This window comes from Rhinopithecus bieti, unplaced genomic scaffold (genome assembly GCF_001698545.2).
Source record: "Rhinopithecus bieti isolate Rb0 unplaced genomic scaffold, ASM169854v2 scaffold_41145, whole genome shotgun sequence".
In the NCBI taxonomy this organism is placed as follows: Eukaryota; Metazoa; Chordata; class Mammalia; order Primates; family Cercopithecidae; genus Rhinopithecus; species Rhinopithecus bieti.
Window position 1 is genome coordinate 1,793,762 of NW_016817055.1, and position 2,844 is coordinate 1,796,605.

At 37.4% G+C, this 2,844-nt stretch overlaps 1 protein-coding gene across 2 annotated transcripts in view; it reads left to right on the forward strand.

Annotated features, from left to right (window-relative positions):
• Positions 1–257: 257 nt before the first annotated feature.
• Positions 258–2,844, forward strand: part of ALDH1A1 (aldehyde dehydrogenase 1 family member A1) — a 61,692-nt gene continuing 59,105 nt past the window's right edge. Inside the window, exon 1 of one of the 2 annotated variants that reach the window (XR_001882187.1) lies at positions 258–641. Coding sequence is in view for 1 of the 2 variants with exons in the window: in XM_017855782.1 (XP_017711271.1) it covers positions 576–641 (66 nt within the window). In the remaining variant the exon portion in view is untranslated. The remainder of the gene's footprint in view (positions 642–2,844) is intronic. The other variant, XM_017855782.1, reaches the window with a different exon arrangement.

The window sequence follows — 2,844 nt, forward strand, 5'->3', positions numbered from 1 at the left end:
TAGAGGGCCTTTCTTCCCCAGACAGCACCCCTGATTTTCTGGGAGATGGACTGATTTCCTGAAAGCCTTGTCCCGAAGACACCTGGCCAGGGTTCTCTCCTCACCAGCTTCTACTGAGAACAAGTGCCCTTTTAGACTCTTTTCAATCCTCAAATTCTCTGTTTCCAAGTCTGTCAGAGAACAGAAAGTTACATAGTAGCATTAAAAAGCATGAAAAGTCAAAAAAATAATAACTGGCCTTAGTGGCCAGAGCAGCTGCTGCATACACTTATCACAGGTTTCGGCTTTGTAAATTAATTCATCTGCAAATAGTGCACTGTCTCCAGGTGCAACTTCGATGCTGGAGCACTGGTTTCTTAAGGATTTAAGTTTAAAGTCAAAGGCTTCCTGCCCTAGGTGTTACAAATAAGTAGTGTCGTTTTCTTTTTTTTGCTCTGAGTTTGTTCATCCAATCGTATCCGAGTATGCAAATAAACTTTAGCCCGTGCAGATAAAAAAGGAACAAATAAAGCCAAGTGCTCTATCAGAACCAAATTGCTGAGCCAGTCACCTGTGTTCCAGGAGCCGAATCAGAAATGTCATCCTCAGGCAAGCCAGACTTACCTGTCCTACACACCGATTTGAAGATTCAATATACTAAGGTGAGTAAAACTTCTATTTTCTGCTTTAACTTGGGTGTGCAAGAACTACATTTATGTAAAGCATTAAAGGTCAATTTAAGTAAACTTATGTAAAGAGCCCTTTGCAAATATAAAAATAAAAGGCATGCAAAATACAGGTCTCAGTTTAGTGTCCTGATCAAATATGATCTAAATCATATCAGACAATCTTTCATACATTTATTTCTTAAAATATTTCCAAGCGAAAGGAATTCTCTTCTGTGTGAAAGGCTTCTTATACCAGGATTCAGAGGACTTTACTAAGCAGTTCTATTAACTTCACTATAGCCGGCATGTATGATAAGACAGCAAAATACTCTCTAGAGAAGCTTACTGGAAAGAACCAAATGAGTAGGAACAATAGAAAGCAAACAAGGAGAAAGAGAGCATATTGAAATAACATAACTTTCCAATATGTTTAATAAAATGAGTGTTACAATAGGGGGACTTAAGTCTGATAACTGGGTTCAAAAACCTTCAGATGGACTTGCACTATTTTGCATATTGCGGGGGGAGAAAAGCATGATTTCTTCGGCCAAGTTTGTTGCCATTGGAGCAGATGTGTAATTGTTAACTGATAAATATTTAGAGAAACAAGAGCAGGAGCTAGATCCAGACTTTAAAATCCGCAGCTGGGGGGAACTAGGAAATGGATCCTGCTTGAGTCGTTCTGAGAGTAACTCTGAACTTTGCGTGTTTCACACTGCTTTCCTGTCAGATCCTAGAACTCCAAAACAAACAAATGAACAAAACACAGTCTAACCAAAATTACTTCAAGTTATCTTTACGGTGTGATGCAGAAAGTATGGTAAGAAATTAACTCTTGCAACTCAAGGGAGAGCCATGTTGCTGTCTGAATTAGCCAACAGAAAAACAAAGGGCATTATAATTTAATGATAAAGTAAAAGTCTCCACTGGTATACATTTATTTCCTTACTTGTAACCATGGATGGCTTTGAAATCCTAAGGTCTGTTGCATTTTCATTTTCATAAAGCACAACGAATGAGGAAGTTGCTCAGCTGATTGGCTCTTTTCCTCAGGAAAGTAGCAGCAGAGATCAGATTGTGCCTTTAACATGGTTGACCAGCAGCTATGAAGTGTATTTTAAGGTATTGTTATCACGAGGTTTTATTAAAGGGGAAAGATTTTTCCATTTAATTTTACTACAAATGGTAGCATGAAAAATGCAGTAAATCCATACCCTCAAACAATTTACATTTGGCAAAGGTATGCCCAAAAGATTGCAAGAGTCCAGTCTCCCTCATTTTCTTATTCCAAGTTTGTCATTCACAAGAAATTTCAGTTGGAAGTACGTACATTTAAAAATACACTTCATGCAGCTCAAAACTGTTGGCAATGCTTAGATTATTCTATTACTATTATTAATGGGATTTGTTTTTTTAATGATACTACCTAGGAAGATATTTTAGTCGTCTGGATGCCCCTGTCTCCCCACTCCTTTGGCTTTGCAGAAGTTTGCAAAGTCTTCCTTGTGTGTGTATTTCAAGGAAGCTCTAATGTAAATAACCTTCCTGCTGAATTAAGCTTCACTTAGTGGTCGTTAATTAAGCATGTAAGAAGCGGTACTAGACAAATGAGATAGTCCTCAAAATCTAACACACAAGCACAGACCTAATGATCCCCTAACACAGAGAGATGATTTTGAGATTGAAACCTATTCACTTCGAGGTCACTGTGCAACAACTCCCCTCTAGGGAAAATGACGGACCTAAGTGTCCAAAAGAAGGCAAGACTCAAAGAGCAGGCGTTTTGCTCTGCGTTTAAGAATTTTCTGGGTAAAATACCCCAAACAAATCAGTGAATTTTGATTTCTCATGCATCTTCTATATAAATCTGTTCTGCTCAGATAGGATTTTATTGTTTGATTTATTGGTTATAGCATTTTCACACTTGGGAGGACACCAGTTATGTATGTAATTAAATCTAAATGGGTGAGCTTTTTCAAATGCCTTTGCATTTTTTTTACTATGTCCCAGTGAAGAATTGGATTGAATTTGCACTTGCAAGAGGAGTTAAAAAAAATGATGGTTATTAACTATAATAAGTTCCCTGGTTACAAACCAAGTAAGCAAGGAGTTTATAGTGTCTGAGGAATTATCTTCTATTACCAGCCCCTAAAGTCTTGTGTTATTTTCTGTCCTTTTATTATTATTATTATCATTA